The sequence below is a fragment of the Lichenostomus cassidix genome, chromosome 15 (assembly GCF_008360975.1).
Source record: "Lichenostomus cassidix isolate B80296 chromosome 15, HeHo_3.0, whole genome shotgun sequence".
NCBI classification, from domain to species: domain Eukaryota; kingdom Metazoa; phylum Chordata; class Aves; order Passeriformes; family Meliphagidae; genus Lichenostomus; species Lichenostomus cassidix.
In genome coordinates, this window is record NC_139496.1 from 4,303,183 (window position 1) to 4,322,843 (window position 19,661).

Below are 19,661 nucleotides of genomic sequence, written 5' to 3' on the forward strand. Positions count from 1 at the left end.
TTCTGGGGTGGCTCATGAAGGGCACTCTGCTCCCCCAGGGGAAGGTGTTTCCCAAGCTGAGGAAGCGAAGCCCCCAAGGCTCCTCAGAGTCAGCGTCCGACAAGGAGGATGATGAAGCCACGGATTATGTTTTCAGGATCATCTACCCCGGGACACAGGCAGAGTTTGGTGAGTGCAGGGCAGGCTTTGGGGAGTTTGTACAAGCCAGGACATGGAGCTGATGGGCATGGAATGGGATGGAAACCTTTTTGCTATGTTTTGGAGGCTGTAGGGGAGAAATGACATCCGCTGTGACTCCTCCATAACGTCAGTTGAGATTATACTTGGTTCTCCCTGCCTTCAGCTGACTAACACAATTCAGTGAGTCAGATAAAAACCTAACTGGGGCTAAAACAGCAGATAGAGATGCTCTTTTCTGTGGCTGCATTTTGATCTCCCCCTTAAAATTTCATCTGGGGGCCAAATTAGTTGCTGCCATCTCCTCAGCTGGCATCATCACAGCCTGTGTTGTTCCTGTGCACCTTCCCAGCCAGGGGTGGAACAGCATCATTCTCTCTTCCCCACAGATTCTTTCTCCTTTCATTTGTGCCCTTGTCCTCTCTCTGTGTCTCTAGTTGCCATTAATGGTGCTTTTCACCCATTCCTTGCACCCGTGACTGCTGGGAGAGGGAAGATGGTGAAGATTCCAGCTAGAAGCAAGATCGTGGTGATCCCTAAATGGTGTCTGAGTCTCCCTGGCACACCCCGAGCTCCCCGTGCTGCTCTGGGCACCTCTTGGCATCAGTGTAATGAGCTGCTGGTTGGGTCTGGTGCTCAGCTTGCCTGTGTTGTCACTTGACAGGTCCTGCAGAGCTGTCCCTGTCACCACTGACTGTCACTGACCCATCAGCTCAGTGGGAGGGGAAGGGAATTTCATAGGAACAATTCAGTATTTTTCTTGCCAATGTCAGTTATTCCATGTCACAAGCAGGAGGAGTCAGTGAGACCAAGGGAGAGCGAGGACACCCAGAAGATGAAATTTCTACCACAGTTTAATTTCCAAGGAGGAGTAAAAAGGATTATTTCCCATGGCCTGGGCTGTGGGGGGGTGGTACCTGAGCAGGACCTGAGGCCTTTGCAGCAGCACTTTGGGTTGAAGCAGGGATTAACAAGTGACAACATGCAGAGCTCCTGCTGTCCCTCTCAACCTCCTCATCCAAATCCTCATCTTCTGCCTTGTGATTTGGATGCTCCCTTCTTTCCCTGAACTTTGGATGGGCTCTTTGGAGAGATGGGCCTTTTCCCTTCCAGTAATCCACTCTTCCTGGGACAGCAGCTGATTTCAGTCCTGTTTTCTCTCCTCTCTTCAGCCCCTTCTCTGGAATCTCTGTGTTGGGTGTTGGGTTTTTCTGCCTTGGTCAGCACGAAGCAGTTTAAGATCAGCTTTCTGAATTAGCTGGTTAATTAGCGACGGTTCTCTCTCATCAGTGCTTTTTGTTCTCTTTCCTCTCTCCTGAGCTCATCAGTGCTGTGATTCCCTGCGCTGGGTCCTTCTTGGTTGCTGGAGCCTCCTTGGGAAGAGTGTGGGATGCTGCATTTGCCAATCAAATGTCCTCTCTGCTGGACCCCTGTCGCTCCCTGACTCCAGGGCAGTGCCAGGCTGTACTGATGCTCCTCTCTTCCCTGCTGCAGTGCCCCAGGACCTGATGGATGCTCCAGGGGCTGTCCTGCCCCCCATGTGGCAGCCCAGCACCCACAAATCCTCCTGCTCCTCCTGCTCCCAGAGTGGCTCCTCTGATGGGGGTCCTGCCAACGGCTGCAGCCACGAGAGGTATGAGGGCACAGCAGAGCCAGGGCTCAGTGTCCAGGTGGGATGTGGCTGAAGTGAGGCTTGTCCCTGCATCTGGGACATCTCAGCTGCTCCATGGCCTGGCAGCAGGAGCTGCTGCTCTGAACCTGGTGAATCTCTGCAGGCAAAGCTGGAGCAGTGGGATCAAAGCCAGGCTGAGGGATGCACAGGAGTGTTTTCTCCCCTCACATCTCTTGTGGTTTTGTTGGCAGAGCTCCACTGAAGCTCCTGTGTGACAACATGAAGTACCAGATCCTGTCCCGGGCCTTCTATGGATGTGAGTGCTTGTCACATCCCTGCTGCATGGGGATGTGGGATGGGATAAGGGATGAGGTCCTGGGCAGGGAGCTGGCAGTGGCCAGGGGAACTAACTGGGACCTGCTGCTTGTGCTCAGGGTGGGGAGCAAACAGCTGGGCTCAGCCTTGAACCCCATGAGCAGCAGCACAGGGGGTACAAAATGAGGGACTTGTCCTCCAGTTCTGAGGGCTGGATGTGACTGCAGAAGATCTCCACCAGTGACCAGCCTCACCAGAGCTTCCTCCTGTTCTCCATCCTCGCGTTTCCCGGAGTTGCACTGAAGGTTTGGTGTTCCCTGTGCAGGGCTGGCCTACTGCAGACACCTGTCCACAGTGAGAACCCACCTGTCGGCGCTGGTCAACCACAACATCGTGTCCCCTGATGTCCCCTGCAGCGCCAGCGCGGGGCTCACCGTGGACATCTGGCACAGATACCTGCAGGACAGCTCGGTAGGGCCATGCCCTGGGGACACACAGCCTGGGGCAGTGTCACGGGGAGGTGGTCAAACACATAAAGAAGTTCCTGAAGGAGGGAAGTCAGCCAGGTGGTTGAGGTCTGGGAATGCTCTGGGTGCTGAAGGGTGTCACTGGGGACACTTTTCCATGTGATGTGCTGGCTGTGTCTGTGCCCTGACCCCAGGCTCTTCCCACAGAGCTATGAGGACCAGGAGCTGCTGCGTCTGATCTACTATGGAGGGATCCAGCACGAGATCAGGAAGGCTGTGTGGCCCTTCCTGCTGGGCCATTACCAGTTTGGGATGACAGAGGCGGAGAGGAAGGAGGTTGGTGAGGGTGTGCTGCCTGCTCAGCAGCCTGGTGTGTCCACTGGTGTGCCCTGGTCCTGCCCAGGGGAAGGGGCAGTGTGCAGAACCCACCCCGTGAGCCCACTGGGCCTCATGTCCACTCTGGGCTGGGCTGTGGGTAGGAGTGGGAGAAACACTTGGATCAGCTGGAATTGATAGAGCCAAGCTCAGCACTGGCCTGTGCAGCTCCTCATGTCCTCTTTGTGCACCTTGGGAGGGCAGGGAGGAGATGGATGGGCATTTTTCCATCTAATTTTGGCCACATTTTGTGGGTCAGGCACTGCACAGGGTCAGGGTGATGGTATCCCCCCCAATTCTCACCAACCCCTCTGTGTGGGGCTGTTTGGGGTGCAGGAGGGGCTGCTTTGGGGCTCTCCTGGGACAGCCATTCCCATCCCCTGTCCCCCCGTGTGTCCCAGGCTGACGAGCAGACCCGGGCCTGCTACGAGCACACGATGGCAGAGTGGCTGGGCTGCGAGGCCATCGTCCGGCAGCGCGAGAAGGAGTCCCACGCCGCAGCCCTGGCCAAGTGCTCCTCGGGGGCCAGCCTGGACTCCCACATCCAGAGGATGATGCACAGGGACTCGACCATCAGCAACGAGGTGAGGGCGTGGGGAGCTTGGAGTCTGTGTGGGATGGAGACACAGGCCTTGCCCACCCTCCTTCCCTGACCTGTGCCCACTTCTGTTGAAGTGGAGGGAAGAGCATGTTCCTCCTGGCACCGAGGGGCTGTGAAGCAGGGCACTGGGCTTCCTGGCTCCCTTTTGCAGCATGGAAGAAGCCTAAATACACCCTCAGTGCACTGTGTCATCCATGGGGATGGATGGACTGGCTTTTAGCAATGCGGTGAGGAATGAGATGCACAGCCCAAACCAAAGGGTGGGGAGGGAAAAGCCTGGGAAAGAAAAGGCAGTCCTGGGAACAGAGTCCAGGGAGTGTTTCCATGAGAGTTTTGTCCTTGGAGGAGAAGAGCCTAGCGTGGCAGAGCATTCCCTGACCTCAGGTGAGGGGAGGTGAGCACTGGAGCCTTGATCTGCTTCCCTCTGGGAAGTTTGTGTGGGTGCTTTGGGAAAGAGATGAGCTCAGCCCCAATCCTGTGTGTGCCCAGAGAGGGAGAGAGATGCAGGGAAGGCAGGTCTGGGCCGGGGCAGGGTGGAACTGGATGATGCAGCTCTCAGGGTGAGCAGAGGTGCTGCTCTGTTGGCTGAAGCCCTGGGAATCATTCCCCTCCCCTCAGCATCTCCACTGTGGCTCTTCCTTTGTACCCACGTGTGTCTGTTCTGAGAACAGGCATGGAGAAGGGAGCTGGCAGAGCCAACACAGGCAAAGGTTCCCCCTTTTCCCATTTCAACCTGAAAATTTCCTGTTTTAAATGCTCCCATGGTAATGGAGGAAAACTGTCGCCCTTCCTCTCTCCACCAGAGCTCTGCCCAGCAAACACCCACAATACAAGGGTGGGGACAACTACTAGTCTGAATGGGCTGTATTTTCTTAAAATCCTATTGTTTGTGTGTGATGTCATGGCCATGCTTTGTACCTCTGTTAATGGGGAGGACTTGCTCCCATTGAGGGCTCAGAGGGAGCCCAGGGAGCTGAGGATAGATCTGGTGCCTGCAAATCCTAGCCCTTCCCTCTGTGCTTCAGCTGGAAGCCAGAACAGGGTGCTTGTGACTTTGAGAGGAGCTGCTTCCACCGAGTCTGGCTTAAAACATCAATATTTGTCCTTGAAGAAAAGGGGAAAAGCATGAATATGCTTGGAGGGACTGTTTTATAGCCTGACTTCATCGTTTATGTAAACTGAGCTGGGCTGAGCTGCATTGCTGCCAAATTAGGACAGAGATTTGTGGAAATTTGCACTCCAGGGAGGCAGTGTGACCTCCGTGCAGGCCAGAGGAAAGCAGCTCCTTCAGACCCAACACACAGCACTTGAACAAGTGCACTGGCCTGGGATTTTGCCTTTGTCACCTTCCCAGCTGAGGCAGGGCACTGTGCTGGGTGACATGGCAGTGTGGATGTGACAGGAGCATCCTCCATGGGTCAAATGTGAGAATTCACCGGATGCATTTTCAGAAGTGTCACCTCTACTTGAGCTCTCTCACTCCAACCCTTTTTCTTCTCTTTCTCACTGCCCTTTTCCCTGTTCCCCTCCAGTCCTCGCAGAGCTGCAGCTCTGGCCGGCAGAACCACGCCCGGCTGCAGAGTGACTCCAGCTCCAGCACCCAGGTGAGCACCTTGTCCCTCTTTTCCTTGTCCCCATGGCTCTGGCCTGGCTTGACCTGACTCTTCACCACAACCACGATGATTTCTGGCAAGCAGAACCAGTGTTGGAAGAGGTAAATGAGTCCCCAGCGTGCTTTGGAGGTGCTGATGTCAGAACAGTGCTGTGCTCATGGTGTTCAGTGTTCACCTGTCAGCTCTGCCCCGTGGTTTCTCCCTCTGGTTGAGCCCAGGTGTTCAACACCTATTGAAATTTCTGCCCAATATGTAATGCCAAGCAGAGCATAGTCCTTTGCAGCAGGGATTTGTGGGCTTGGAGTTGTGCAAATGAGCAAGTGCTGACTCAAATCGAGGGAGAGGAAGCTAAAAGGGGATTTTCCTCCCTCTGCACTGCTGGGAACATGGGCACTAGGAGTATACAGCTCTTGGGGACATAGTGCCTGTATTCCCAATATTGCTGAATGTCTTCCCACTCACCCTTTGCAGGTGTTTGAATCTGTGGACGAGGTGGAGCAGACTGAAGGAGATGCTCAGCTGGAAGATGGCAAACAAAGCAAGATCCCCAATGGGACAGTTCCCAACGGCACGTGTTCCCCTGATTCTGGGCACCCCTCCTCCCAAAACTTCTCCATCACATCGGGGTTCTCAGAGCGCAGCTTCAGCAACGAGGACAGTGCCCTGGAAACCACCAAATCCTCCTCCAGCTCCCAGGGAAAGGCTGCTGGGTCAGACCTGCCAGCCCCTCCGGACACGGATGGTGTCCAGCAGGAGAAGCTGCAAGGCCAAGACAGCCTGGAAGGTGAATTTCCCACTGGTGGAAGCATGGACTTTGTCCCCGTGGGTGAGGGCTCGGCGGGGCTCCTGCGTGACAGTGACACTGTGGCCCTGACTGTGGTGGAGAGCTGGGCAGACAGCGAGGCTGAGAAGCAGAGCCTGGTGGAGAGTGAGGACAACCTCTCTGAAGAGCCAGAGATGGAGAGTTTGTACCCACAGCTGGACTCTCTGACTGTGACTGACCTGACCAGCAGTGAGCCAGCTGCTCTCTCCTCCACGGGTGTCACCTACTCTGTAAGTACAGACCTGTCCAGGGTGGGGTTTCTTCCTGGCTGCCTCACAGGACCACAGAATCCCAGAATGGTTGGGAAGGGCCCTCTGGAGATCATCCAGTCCAACCCCCCAGCCTAGGGAGCAGGTGACACAGGAAGGCATCCAGGTGGGTTTGGGAGGTCTCCAGAGAGGGAGACACAACCCTCCCCAGCAGCTCTTTCATGGCTCTGCCACCCTCCATGGAAAGAAATTCTTCCTCATGTTGAGGTGGAAGTGGACACCACCGAAAAGAGTGTGGCACTGTCCTTTTGGCACACGATTTGAGATGTTTTTATGGATTTATTAGATTCCCTCTCAGTCCCTTCTCCAGATTGACCAGGCCCAGCTCCTGCCATCTCTCCTCATCACAGAGATGCTCCAGACCCCAAATAATCTCTGTGGCCTCTGCTGGACACCCTCTCCAGCTGCTCCTTGTCTTTCTTGGGCTGTGGAGCACAGCAGAATTGAACACCCCACTCCAGATGTGCCTCAGTGGGGCCGAGTGGAGGAGCAGGATTTACCTGCATTGCTGATCCCACAGTTGGGTGTGGAGAGGCTCCCACCTTCCCACCCAAACTCTGCCCTATCCCTCCACTACCCTCACAACTCTCTCCCTGCTTTTTACTGGGAAAAACAAATCAACTCTGCTCTTGTTTTGGGCAGCCAGAGCTGCTGGACATGTACACGGTGAACCTGCACCGCATCGAGAAGGACGTGCAGCGCTGTGACCGCAACTACTGGTACTTCACCCCTGCCAACCTGGAGAAGCTCCGCAACGTTATGTGCAGGTGAGGGCTGCAGGGGCTTCCTGGGATTCACCTGCAGGCTGGAGCCTCAGACTGGGTTCTAGTTAATGAGTTTTGCTCCTTGACTTCCTCCCCAAAAATCCCCTCATCATCCCAATACTCCACAGCCCCAACAATGCAGCAGTTCCCAAACCGAGGTGTCCGGCTGTCCTTCTCCATCACTGCTGTGTCCTGGGGTTTTGGCCAAGGCAGAGGCTCCCTGGGCTGCCCAGGAGCAGTGCAGCCTGCCTGCTTTCTGGAGGATGCCTGGAAAATGTTTTAATGAGGATCAGCCCACAGAGCTGTGGTGCTAATGAGAAAGTGCCTGAAGCAGCAGAATGGGTTGTGCCTGCCCAAAATCCCAGGAGAGAGCCAGACCTGGGTGCATTTCTGAGTCCCTGTGACTCAGAGCTTGCCTAGTGACATTCAGAGACTCAGACACTTCACAGGCAGCCGAGGATAAAATATTATTACTCATCTTGCAAACATGAGGAGAAGCTGCTGTTCCATCAGTGCTGTCACTTCACCCGACAGCCAGAGCTGGAGATCTCTGCTGAGATTAGACCTTCAGCACAGCAGATTTTGGAAAACCAGTGGTCAGGCTGGGAAAGATCTTTCCTTTGTGCCAGCAGCAGATCTGAGTCCTCTGAGCACATTTTGCCTTGCGACCAAATAAGGGAAGATATCCCTGCAGAGCTGGGTGCTTCCTGGGACACTGGGAATGGGAAGGCCAGGCAGGCAGTGTCTGCAGAGAGAACCAAGAGCATGAATTGAAGGAGAAGGATGAGAATGAGAGATGAACAAATTCTATCAGTCTCTGCCCTTTAACCAATGACCCCACTGTGTTGTGCTTTCCCATTCTGCTTTTCCCTGTGCTGATTTTCCATGCAATGGCCATGGCACAGCCCTGGACTGACCCTGGATATGGCCATGGCAGGGTGTTGATCCACAGCTGTGCCATGCATGCCTTACCTGGCAGTCACCACAAGAATTTAATCATGTGCAGCACAGGGATAACAGAATAAACAAGTGTGATTTACCCCAGCATCCTGGGGAGGGAGACAGGACATGGGCAAAGGAGGTGGCAGGTGGTGGCACTCAGGTCCCAAGTCACCTCTCCTGCTCTCTCACGCAGCTACATCTGGCAGCACATTGAGATTGGCTACGTGCAGGGGATGTGTGACCTGCTGGCCCCTCTCCTGGTCATCCTGGATGATGGTGAGTGGGTGGCTCTGCTCTGCTTTCCCTGTCCCTTTCTGTGGGGATCTGCTGGGGGGATGTGCCAGGTGGGTGGTGGCCCTTTGCAGCGGAGTTCTTGGAGGTGTGGAGCAGGATCCTATTTATCCATGACTCTGCCTGGCTCTCTGGAGCCCACTCTGGAGCCAGGGTGGGCTTTCTGGAGGGCTGTTGCTGCTGCAGCAGTGATGTCTCTCCTCCCTGCACAGAGGCTCTGGCTTTCAGCTGCTTCACCGAGCTGATGAAGAGGATGAATCAGAACTTCCCCCACGGAGGAGCCATGGACACCCACTTTGCCAACATGAGGTCACTGATCCAGGTGAGGCTTCCCTCTGACACCCAAGGGAGAAAGCTGGTCCTGGAGGGGCTGAGAGGGAGTTTTCTGTGCTGGGAAGCAGGAGGGAGAACAGGGGCTGCCTAGAGCAGCCAGGAAAGGGAGGGAGGAGCAGGAGAGCAGTGGGATGGAGGGAAGTAGGCAGAGGGATGGCTGGTGCCTTGTGTGTGCATTCCTGAGTTTCCTTTTGCTTTTCTTGACAGATTCTGGACTCTGAGCTCTTTGAGCTGATGCACCAGAATGGGGATTACACTCATTTCTACTTCTGCTACCGATGGTTTCTCCTGGACTTCAAGAGAGGTGTGTGCTGAGACCATCCAAGGGTGGGGCAAGGTCTGCTTCCAAGCTTCTCAGCAGCTTTAAACTTTGAATTACCACTTCTCCCTGGTTTATGTCTGGCTGATTGTTCTGTCTAGATACAAAACCTGTTGTTCCAGAGCCGCTGCTGAGCCTCTCCACGAGTGTGTCCTGGGGCCTGTGACACCTGCTGCAGGGCAGAATATTTCTCCCCACAGATGCCTGACTTTTCTGCTTGCAGCTGGAGCAGGTTCCTGTGGGGAGAAAGCACCCAGTGTGTCTGCCCTGGGAGCTCTGTGAGTCAGGGTGGTGTGAGTGGAGTGGTAACTGCTGTTCTCTGCTCACAGAGCTGGTGTATGATGATGTCTTCGCCGTCTGGGAGACCATCTGGGCTGCTGCTCACGTCTCCTCTGCTCACTACGTGCTCTTCATAGCCCTGGCCCTGGTGGAGATGTACCGGGACATCATCCTGGAGAACAACATGGATTTTACAGACATCATCAAGTTTTTCAATGGTACATCTCGTGCTCTGTTGGGCTGAGTTTGGGGCAGCTGGCCAGGTGTGGACAGTCACATCTGGGCAGTGCTGCAAGTGTGTAACACACCCAGAGCTCTGAGGGGTCTGGTGGGGCTGGAATCCACCTGCCCTTCTCAGCAGTGGCCAAGCTGGATGTGTTGAAGGGAGCTGAGGGTTGGGCTGTGCTTCCTGCTGCTGTCCCCATCCCAAGGATGGTTAAGGATGGCTCTCCAGAGCTCGGTGTCCCTGCCAGGGGAGGTTGGGAATGTGGGCAGCAGGGCTGGGGGTGCTCAGGTCTGACCTGTCTGGTCTCTCTCTGTGTTCCAGAAATGGCTGAGCGCCACAACACCAAGCAGATCCTGAAGCTGGCTCGGGACCTGGTGTATAAAGTGCAGACTCTGATCGAGAACAAATGAAGGAGCCGGGACAGACGAGGCACCCAAAGAGCCAGGACTCCCCTCTGATGCTTCCTCCCTTCTCCTGTTTCTCCAAGTGCCACACCTGTGGGACTCAGGTGGTGGGACACGTGCTGCTGGGTGAGCTGGGAGTCCCCTGGGCTCAGCACAGGCCCCGGCTCAGACCTTCTGCAGTGACTCAACCAAAGATCCCTCCAGGTGTGTTCGCACGCCAGGAGCAGGACCAGGCAGTGGCTTCCTGGCCTTGGAGGACCTACTGTGGCCACCAAAACTTCCCATGGCATTGCCTCATCCCAGGGTGGAGCTCGGGGGCTGGGGGAGCAGAGCTTGGTGGCACAGAGGGAAAGCTGCTTCCTTGGAAAGCTGCTTCCTTGGGCAGCCCTTCCCTGTGGCTTGGGAAGGCAGCCAGCCCTGCGAGCCCAGGCAGCACAGGGATGCTGCCAGTTCTCAGCTTCTCACCAACACAGTGCGGTTCTGCCAGTAATGGGGAACTTTGATCACAGAAATTCCCCTTTTGATCTTGTCCCACGATGCGTTGCATCCCCTTCAGAATTTTCTTTTTTTAGGGCTCTCTTTTCTCCCTGGGATTTTACATTGTTCCTACACAATGTCTGAGCACACGAGAGCTTCATGTCTGGATGGATTTTCAGAACAGCTCCAAATTGGGGTTATTTTTTGAAATCCAGCCTCTGTAATGTCCTCTGAACGCTGAGAAATCTGGTCCTGACCTCCTCTGGGAACTCCAGGCCAGATGGTTTTCTTACCTGCCTTACTCTAGCTGCTTGTGGTAGGAGTCTGGTCTCCTTGTTGCTCCTCTGAGCTCCTGTGAGGGGAGGGAGGGCTCCTCAGAAGGCAAGTCAGAGCTCCTGACCATCCTGACTTTCCCTCTGACATGCCTGTCTGTCCATTAAGACCAGCTGCTCGAAGCTCAACAGCTCAAACCATCCCCTTGGTGCCTGGGGGTTTTCCATGTGCTTCAGGGCTGGCTGTTGAGTCCCCTAAACCCACTGGGCATCTCCAGTTAGATCTTGGTGGGCTTTTCCCACAGGCCTATGAGAGGAGAGTAGCCCAAGGTCCCTGAGTGGTCTTTGCTTTGGGAAGATGCACTTGTGTGGCCACTTTTCCTGCAGTGGCTCCAGAGGCACAGCCTGGATCCCACTGCATGAAGTGCCTCTCCAGCTGCTGTGTCCCACACAGGCTGCCCTGCAGAGGCTTCAGAGTCATTTTTCAACTCAGGTAAAAACAATACAGGAAAAGGAGAGGGGTGGGTGGATGGAGGGTCCAGCCAAGCTAGGGAGGGCAGTGCTGGGGGTGCTGGGCTGGAGCTCTCCCTATAAGGGTAGTTTCTCTCAAGTTTTGCTGCAAAAATTCGTGTTCCCCCTTGGTGCAATGTGTGCTGTGTGTGTGCTCTCCTCTGCCCTGCTCCTGCCTTGCTGCTGGAGTGCTTCCATGGGAGGGAAAGTGGTCCTTCCTTCTCCCGTGGAATATCTGTCTGCGCTGGTTTGTGTTGGCTCGTGGCACGTGTCAGGTGTTGCTGGCAGAAAAAAAAAGGTGGTTGTCAATCTGCACTTGAAAAAAGCTGCTGCTTCAGGGAAGGTCTGAGGAGCGTGGTGGAGTGGTTTGCTGTTCCTGAGGAAATTAGCACTTGCTATATGCTTGGGACATGGAGGTCACAGCTGGAAAAGCAGTGGTGCATCCTGAACCCTTTGGGGAAGGGGCTGGGGCAGGGGGAGAGCAATGGGCAGCTCTGTACTCCTCATAATCCCAGCAGATGTGTACAACCATCTGGGAAATTCCTTGAAGTGGTAAAACCCCAAAGGGTGCTGAGCTGTAGCAGCACAGGAAACACAGAGTTTGAGATCTGCCAGTTCCTGTGAGAATATTTGAACTTTCCACCGAGCAGAGCAAAAAGCTCATGTTCTCCCTCCTTCCCAGGCTGCTCCTGTTCCCTCAAGGTTCTAGGACAGATCTGTGTCACCTGTCTAGAGGGAAAGGGAAGGGATCTTTTCTCCCTTTCCTGAGGCCACAGGTCACCTGAAACACCGTCTGACCAAGCAACGTCGCTGACACTTAACCTTTCAAGCTTCTTTCCTTGGTTTTTAAACAAAAACAGCCAAGAAATTCTGCACAATATTTGCTGTCTGTATTAACTGAGAGTGTCTTTGGGCCGCTCAATAGCAGTGTTTTTTGAATAATTTCTGGGGGGGGGAAAGTATTATTTATTTATTGATTGTACCTGACTGTGTGTCCTTGTGTGCTGGCGTGTGAGTGCGCGCTGTTGTGCAAATGGAGATAGAAATTTTCAATGTTATTTACAATATCTTGTACATGTTTACCAGAGAATCGTGTCTATATATAATATATATACAGTATAGAGAGAAAATACGTGAACTAAGTGGGTTATTTTTTGAGGGGGGAGGGGGTGAGAAATCTTTTGCTTCTGAGAACTGTGTGGTTTCTATAGCACCTATTTCATGATGTGCCAATCTGTCACTGTCCCTGTGCTGGGAGAGTTGTTCTGGTGGGGCAACAGGAAGCTCAGAGCAGAACTACAATCACCTCAGTTTGGCTTCATCTTAGTTCTGACTTTAATATTGGACAAGAGGAAAAAAAGGGGGGAAAAATAATATAAACAAAGCTTTGTTTCAGCTGTGTTGCTGGGCAGGAGCAGCTCTGCTCGAGCTGTGCAGGGTTTTGTGCCTTGTCCAGGGATTTGCTGGTTGAGAACAGTTGTGGAGTTCAGGCTTGGCTGGGTTGCAGAGAAACTGGATAGTGCAAAGAACATGGTCTGTCATTTAATTTGGGACTCAAAGCTGTCTCTTTTGGGGCTGCTGGCGTGGGGAAGGAGTGTCCCTGGCCAGCTGAGCCCTGCCATGGGCACAGCCCCACAAACAGCTCCACTCCAGCTCCTCCAGACATCAGGAGAAGCATCTGCTCCCAAAAATTCCTGTAAGCCTTTGAGTCTAAACATGGAGTCCAACTTTGTGTTCCTGGGAGTTCAGGAACAAGCCCTGTGCTCTGCCCCTGTCCATGCCTGGCCCAGCTCTGTTTTGGGCATCTTTCTGAAGTCTCCTGGAGCCCCCCAGGGCAGCTTCTTGTGCTTGTGGAGACCCACAGTGAGGCACCACCAGGAGCCTGGGGCTCTCTTGGATGGTTAAAAGCTGCTAAGAAGCTGAAAAGATTTTTCTGTGCAGCTGTTTGTGGGTCTTCTCTGGTTTCAGCCTCTCCTGCCTGGCTCTGCCCCCCTGCTGGATCCTCACTAGATGAAACTTTTTTCTGGAATTCTGACAGTGGGAATGGTGGCCATGGAAGCCAGCAGGGATCTCTCCCAGCTGTGCAGCCAAGGATGGCCTGTTGGCCATGCAGGAGAGGCCCATCACCAGGGAATGCTTTGTCCATATACAGTAATCTTGTCTGGTCCCTTGGGGAAGAGGAATGGCTCATTGTGTGTAAATCCACTGAGTGTTTGTGTCCTGGCCCTGTGTTCTCCTGAGTGACAAATGGATTCTCTTCCTGCATCTGAGCTTTCTGCTCATGCAACCTTGCAATGAGCTCCTGGTACCCATCTCTTTTGGTGTCACATGTGCAGAGCCTTTAAAAGTTGTGTTTGTTCCTAAATGTGTGATTTTTCTAGGAGTTTTTCTCTTGCTGTGTTGAGTGTCTGAATTGCTTTGCTGTGAACATTTTTCATGAAGACTGAGAGGGATTTTTGTGTGGGAACTTCTTCCTGCCTCCCTGTCCAGCTCTCATCCAGCCCCTGCAATGGTGAACATCCCTTAACTCATCAAAAATGCACCTGGTAGTGCAACATGAGCCAGCAGTGGGACTGCAGGTGTCAACCCTTGTCACTGACAGGTAAATAAAAGGCTGAGAGATGGAACTATCAAAGAGGTGGGTGGGGATCTCAGATCCCATCCCAAAATCCCATCCTGCAGGCACAAGCCTTGTGGCCAAGAGCAGTTTATGGGATGAGGTTCTTCTTATTCTTTGTTCTTTATTTATTTGTTACTTACTTTGCCTGACTTTTTTCCCTCTTTCCTGGTTTATCCTGAGGTTGGTCCCCTGCACTGGGAGCTGCTGTGTCCAATGTGCTTCTGACCAGGGAAGGGACCAGTTTTGGGATTCTCATCACCTAAGTTTGCTTTTGAAACATCTTAAAATATCTAAATCCCTGCTCTCTACAGGCACTGCTGTTGCCAGTGGGAGCCTCTGAGCCTTTGATCAGTAGGACCAAATTGATGGTTGTGTCATCAAAAACCTCTGTCTTATTTCTCATTCCATTTGGGAATTTCCCCAAGTACTGAGCAGTTCTGGACTTGTCTTCAGCATTTTACTATCGTGTGAGCACAAATTGATAGAGCACAATGTAGAGATGGAGTTCCAACCCTTCCTAGCAGTGGGGAAGGGTTGGAACTCACCAGAACCTGTGTCAGAAATTCCTATAAAAGCTTTTTCAGACACCCTGAAGTAGATGAAATGCCTCTGACCGTTTCTGCTGTTCCAGCGATCTCACTCAAGGTCAGCATCCTCATTGCCCTGAATAATCAATATTTCATTGATTAAGGTATCTGAACCTTTGTGGTCCCCAGTGACACCATATTTCTGTTCTCTGGTGGCCACGTGGGCCACAGCTGAGGCCATTTGGTGCCATAGCCACACATTCCCACACCTCAGAGTGTGAGAATTCCTTCTCAACTTTGCCTGAATCCTGAACTTCCCAGAGAATGTTGGACTAGCCATGGAAATCTTTTAATGCATCTAATCTAATTTCTAATTTAATTTTAGATTATTGATAAGTGTATTCCACCTTAAATTCCCATTCAGTATTATAATAGCTTCCTTTTCTAGATGGATTTTGCACATGGAGGTGAGCAGAGCCCACAGATGGCACTGCAGGGGACAGTCCCTTCTCCATGGTGGCTCCTGAGCCATCAGCAGTAGGACATGACTGGGATCAAGGGCACTTTGCACCAGTGCTTTGATAAGGGGGAAAATGCATAATTTATCCTTTTAAAATTTTTTTATTATTATTAATTAATGCTAAAATTTAAACTATGCACAAGATCTTAAATACATGGAAATTTCAGGAATGGGTACGGCTTTGCTGCTAAGGGTGATAAAGAATTGAAAATCCCTATCCTGGATACAAAGAGATTAAAAATGTCATTGTTGTGACTGTGCAAGATTGACTCAAATTCTCAGAAATTCAGGCTCTCTGGAGAGTAATTCCCAGAAGCCAGGGAAGAAACTGTTTTCCCAAACAATTACTGAAAAGCTTTGAAAATGCAACATGGATGTAACCTCAGACTCACGATTGTCACTTCCCTTGTTCCAGGAGTGTTCTGGAGAGCTGGGCAGGGTGACAGGGTGTGACAGCCATCGTGGGGGCTCTGTGGGACAGGGAATTAGCCCTCAGCACAGGGATTTGAATGTATCTGGTGTCCTGGCATTAGACTTTTCTGTTGCCCTACACAGAATTGCTGCTTTTCTCTGTTGGATGCCATTTTGGTCTCTGGGAGTTGCTCGATATGAGCTTAATGAGCACTTAACAGCTTTTAATCAATTTGTAGAAGTGCTGCTAATGTTCTTAGATTATCTGAATTCCACACTGTGGTATAATATCTGTTTTATATTATTTTATTCATGCTTTTGGTTTTTTTTTTTAAATGTAAACTGTTCCTTATTGTTGTTCAGAAAAAAAAAATTAAAGCTCTATTCTCTATGGTTAATGTATTTTCAAATCAATCAGATCCTGGTGGTTCTTTCTGGCTGCGCCGTCCCTGGGAAGGCAGTGAAAGGGAGCAGGAAGTGCCAAAAATGCTCTGTATTTCCACAATGCTCCCAATATTTCCACACTGCTCCCAGATTTCGGAGCCCTCTGTTGCTCGTGGTGAGTGTCCCCTGTACTGGGGTCCTGCTGTCACCTGGGCTCCTTTTTGCACCCTGCTTGTCCTCATGGTCATCACTTTCCCCCATCCCTTGGTGTCTTCTGTCCAGCCTGGCTGTCCCTGTCCCTCTGGGCAGGTGTGTGGCAGTGACAGCTCCTTGGCTCTGCTGGCACTGTCACCTCTGTCCTTCCTCTTGCTGTACCCCCCTGTAATGTGGAGACCTTTGGTGATGGTGGCACAGAGCAATTAAAGAGGAGGAAAAGGGCTTGGCCAGGTCCTTGGTGCTGTGTGGAGTGAACTGCCCCAGACAGAGCACATGGGGAGGTGACAGAGGGCCCTGGCATGGGACAGCCCAGAGCTGGGACATGGTGGTGACGTGTTTATACCTGTGTGTGATCCTGTGCAGGAGGTGAGAGAGTGCGTTCTGCAACGGTGCCCAAAATGACCTTGGACTTGATCTTGTTCGCTTGCCTTGGTATTTCCTGGATCAATCTCCAGACCTTTAAGCTGGCAGGGATAGGATGGGCTGCGGTGCCTTTTGTGCAGGGAACAGGAGGGACCAGTTTTTCGTCAGAAATGTGAGGAGGACAAGCTGCCTGTGGTCCCTGCCCCTGCTCAAGGCTGGCACTGTCACCCTTCTAGACTCCACAAGATCCTGTGGGTTTTCCAGCTCTCCCAAGAGGGAGTTGTTGTGTGTGGGAATAGGGAAGAGGTGCCCCCAGCCCTGGGAATTCCATCAGCCACCTTTCTGTGCTGTCAGTTCCTGCCCTGCTGTTGGAGGCAGGTGGGTTCCACATCACGCCAATGTTGTATTTTAAGCAGCACTGAGTTTCACTGCATTTCTAAACATGGGAGTGCAGGGAAGGCTGGATGCTCGCTCCAGATCCCTGTCTCCACATACTTACGAGAAGAGGCTTAATTAAATAAATCCTGGTATTTAATTAATCCCTAATATGTTTGCTTCTTGAGGCATGTTTGCTCTAATGGCCCAGCCCCAGTTTCCAGTGCAGGCTGAGGTTTGCAGGGAGCTCACGGCTCAGAACTTCAAAAGCTGATGAAGACGCTCCCCAAACGCGCAGAGTTTGCAAAACGTCAGGATGGGATTCAACCAGCCCTTGCAAATGTGTTAATTACCTGATATTAATTGGCAACCTAATCACCGGAGGCCACATGCCCAAGGTGCCAAAGCAGGAATGCTCTGTGTTCCGGTGTGGAGAGGCTGACAAAAATCCTGCCGTTGGGATGGAGGAAAGTAAATGATCCTAAAAGTGAATTTCATTAATTTTTAACTTGGGATAGTTTCTCACAAAAGCAGCTATCCGGAGGTTGTGCTTTGAAGTGCATGGAAATTTCCATCAGTTGCCACCTCCATGCAGTGCAGGAGACAGCAGCCAGCAGAGCAGCTCTGGAGAAGTGACAGCTCTGTCCTGTGCAGGAAGAGAAACCATTCCAACCCCAGGCCAGCAAGGGCTCTTCATGTGATGTTTGCCATCATCTGGGGTTGGATTATGGGAGCTTCTCCAAGGGGTGGTGGCAGCCCCAGTGCTTTCCATGCTCTGTTTTGATCCTCTGCTCCATGAGCCCAATCCTTTGGCTCCCTCGTGGCTGTGGCACATGAACCAGTTTGGCTGTGGGTGTGCTGGGGAGCACTGGGGACTGTGCTGGTGAGCCCAGCTGTGACTGCTCGTCCTCACACACCCTCCTGCCAGGCTCGGGCACGTGGCACCGGAGCTGGGAAGGACCTGAGTATTTATAGCCCTTGTTAACATGCATGAATGGACACGCTGAGTCCTGGCACAAACATCTGCCCAGGTGGGTGCTGTCCTGGCAACACCCCACGCTGCCTCTGCAGCCTTAAGCTGCTCCAGCACGTATTTCAGAGAGGCTTTCTCTGAAGCAAAATGAAGCTGAAAATTCAAAGGCTGAGCCATAGCTGTAGCAATCCCTGGGCAAATCCTGCGGAGAGGCTCAGTTTGCACAGGCACAGCCACCTGACTGATGCAGGGTAAGGTGCTGGCAGCCTTGGGTCCCTACCCAGCCAGCAGCACTGGGGATGGAGGACTGTACAACAGGAATGGGCTTTGCCACACTGGGATTGGGAATCCTATGGATTCACGGTGGTTTGGGTTGGAAGGGACCTTAAAGCTCATCTTGTTCTGCCCCTTGCTCCTCCACCTTCCACTATCCCAGATTGTTCCAAGCCCTGTCCAATCTGGCCTTGGACACTTCCAGGGATGGAGCAGCCACAGCTTCTCTGGGTACGCTGTGCCAGGGCCTCACAGGGAAGAATTTCTTCCTAAAATCCAATCTAAACCTGCCCTTTGTCAGTTCCCCTTTTGCTGGCTTTGACTGCGATGACTGAGGTGGAGCAATCCATGCTCTGGCATTTCCAATGAGCTGCAGATGTACCTCACAGCCATGAAAAACGAGCTCAGATCCAGGAGACAACAGCACAGGGATGTGTTAAGCCAGTCCTTAAGCACAAGGAAGTACCGTGCTTTTTCCTGGAGCATTTCTCAGGAAGTGAAAGCATTTCTGCAAGGCTTTGGCAGCCGTGTTGGAATGACATGTGAGTGCTTAGGAGTTATCAGAGAGCTCTCTGAGATAGAGCAGCACCGAGATTATCTGTGCTTGTTCAGTGGATTTTCTGAGTAGTTTACTGGAGTTCAGTGAGGTTGTTGGGGAGGAAGATGCTGCCGTCACTGTGCACAGCTCGGGGTTCAGCACAGTCTCTGGTTTAGTGACTGACCTGGCCCTTGGGTGGATGAGTTTGAGCTTTTTTTAGTTCAGCAAACGGAACACAGATCCTCAGCTTTATCGCCGTGACTAAGGACGTGTTGTTGTTGGCTGAGTTACAGGAGTGCGCTGAAATCTGAGTCACTCTTCTGCTCGGGAAAACAAAAGCAGACTCCCAGGAAATCTGCATCCCTTTGTTCTCCCCACAGCCCCCCAAGTCTGACCATGTGCTGTTGCTGATAGCACTGGTATCGGGATGGGGCTATGTCCTCTCCCATACCAGTGCAGGCAAAACCACCAGAGATTATATAACTGGCAACAATCCCACACCCACTGGTTCTTCCCTCTGTTGCACTGAAACCTCCGTGACGGTGCAATCTAACAACTCCTTCCTACTGGAGAGCATTATACATACAAATTTGATGCTCAATTATTCTTGTTTTTTAGTCAAGGATTTCTTGGCTATGGCTGCTTTCAGCAGCTGAGGTTTGACAGTCTCTGCCTTCCCAAATTTCTCCTCTCTGCAGGAAGAAATATTGTGGGGACACCATGGTGTAATGCCACACGTCCTGTGCCCCCTTGGAGGGGTGATACCCTTTCCAGGACCTGGCAGAGCTCACCCTTCACAAGGACATGAGTAATGGGCAAAGACATTGAACTGTGTGTTTTACAGACTCCTCCCTTTAAATCAGAGCTCTCTCTCCTGCATTCTTTCTCCCAGCCTGGCTCCTGTATCAAGCTTGAGGATGGGAGAGGCAGCAATGGGGTCCCATGGCCAGTGGAGTTTTACTAGGACAGCAGTGCCACAGCTATGCCCTCTCTGTGCAGCTCTGCACTGATTTCCATGGTGGAAGAGCATGAAGAGGTGGGAAAGGAGCTTTTAAGGACAGCTGCTGTGGTGGTGATGGGGAGTGGGAGGATTTCCTGCTTTCCTGTATGCAGATTATATGTAGTGGGCAGTGGAGCACCTTTCTGCAGTGCTCAGTGCCTGAGTTGTGTGGGGAACTCTTTCCTGTTTCCTCCTGGGGCTCATCCTGACCTGTCACCAATAGTTTTGGCTTTTGTGGAAGCAGTTACCTGGTGGAAGGTTGCAATGCAGGACACTGAAGTGCTTCCCTGCTGAGGGCCAGAGCATTTCAACCCCACGTGGGCCTGGAAAGGGTAGCAGGAGAACCCTGGAAGATCCCCTGACCCAGACAGGCTGTTTTTGCATACACCTCC

The 19,661-nt window shown here is 52.4% G+C and overlaps 1 protein-coding gene across 4 annotated transcripts in view; it reads left to right on the top strand.

Moving 5' to 3' along the window:
- Nucleotides 1-15,561, top strand: part of SGSM1 (small G protein signaling modulator 1) — a 33,398-nt gene extending 17,837 nt beyond the window's left edge. For 2 of the 4 annotated variants that reach the window (XM_085075669.1, XM_085075670.1), the window contains exons 12-26: nt 39-168; nt 615-785; nt 1,672-1,810; nt 2,041-2,105; nt 2,430-2,575; nt 2,779-2,907; nt 3,348-3,530; nt 5,080-5,151; nt 5,632-6,213; nt 6,895-7,019; nt 8,152-8,234; nt 8,462-8,571; nt 8,790-8,886; nt 9,231-9,398; nt 9,728-15,561. In XM_085075669.1, the coding sequence (XP_084931795.1) occupies nt 39-168; nt 615-785; nt 1,672-1,810; nt 2,041-2,105; nt 2,430-2,575; nt 2,779-2,907; nt 3,348-3,530; nt 5,080-5,151; nt 5,632-6,213; nt 6,895-7,019; nt 8,152-8,234; nt 8,462-8,571; nt 8,790-8,886; nt 9,231-9,398; nt 9,728-9,816 (2,289 nt within the window). In that variant the 3' untranslated portion in view covers nt 9,817-15,561. The remainder of the gene's footprint in view (nt 1-38; nt 169-614; nt 786-1,671; nt 1,811-2,040; nt 2,106-2,429; nt 2,576-2,778; nt 2,908-3,347; nt 3,531-5,079; nt 5,152-5,631; nt 6,214-6,894; nt 7,020-8,151; nt 8,235-8,461; nt 8,572-8,789; nt 8,887-9,230; nt 9,399-9,727) is intronic. The other 2 variants (XM_085075673.1, XM_085075672.1) reach the window with 1 other exon arrangement.
- Nucleotides 15,562-19,661: the final 4,100 nt, after the last annotated feature.